Raw genomic sequence first — 607 nt, forward strand, 5'->3', positions numbered from 1 at the left:
TGCGTGCGTGCTGGTGCGACCCGCGCGACGCGCCAGCGCCGTACGGCAGCACGCTGCACTACCACTGCAAGCACGAGCCGACCGGCGGGGAGTTGGGCGACATCGGCACCGATGGTTCGCTGCTGGACACCAGCGGCAAGAAGAATCGCTCCCGGCGTAAGCAGCAGATGGAGCTGCAGCGCACCATACAGAGTACAGCGACAGGCGTCGTGGAGGTGCGCAAGGCGGCGTACCAGGGCTGCAGAGAAACGAATCACCGCTGCGAGTCCATCGGCTTCTACGGCCGCCCAAAGCCGGACAGGAGCTCTGTCTTCTTCTTCGCCTGTGCGCACCCCATGCGTGCGCGTGCGCTGAAGATGGACAGTGGCGAGGATTGAGTTTCTCTTTATATGATATACATACATATATACATTTGTGTGTGTGTGTGTCTGGCAGGTTTGATGTACATTCAGATGAAAGACGCCGAAGTCGTTGAGTGGTTGACTGTGCTGTTGGCAAAGTTCTAAGTGTGTTTGTGTTTGTGTGTTCGTGTGTGTGTGTGTGTGTGTGTGTGTCTCTGCGAGGGAGAGAGGGAGAGAGAGCGTGTGTCATCGCACACTGGCAGTCG

At 57.8% G+C, this 607-nt stretch overlaps 1 protein-coding gene across 1 annotated transcript; it reads left to right on the plus strand.

The window, feature by feature from the left end:
- Nucleotides 1–167: 167 nt before the first annotated feature.
- On the plus strand, nucleotides 168–377 carry DQ04_22101000 (hypothetical protein; the record flags this gene model as incomplete). Its single annotated transcript, XM_009318067.1, has 1 exon — nucleotides 168–377. One exon carries the CDS (start codon nucleotides 168–170, stop codon nucleotides 375–377), a length of 210 nt encoding a protein of 69 aa, XP_009316342.1.
- Nucleotides 378–607: the final 230 nt, after the last annotated feature.

This window comes from Trypanosoma grayi (genome assembly GCF_000691245.1).
Source record: "Trypanosoma grayi strain ANR4 Tgr_2210_V1, whole genome shotgun sequence".
Classification (NCBI taxonomy): domain Eukaryota; phylum Euglenozoa; class Kinetoplastea; order Trypanosomatida; family Trypanosomatidae; genus Trypanosoma; species Trypanosoma grayi.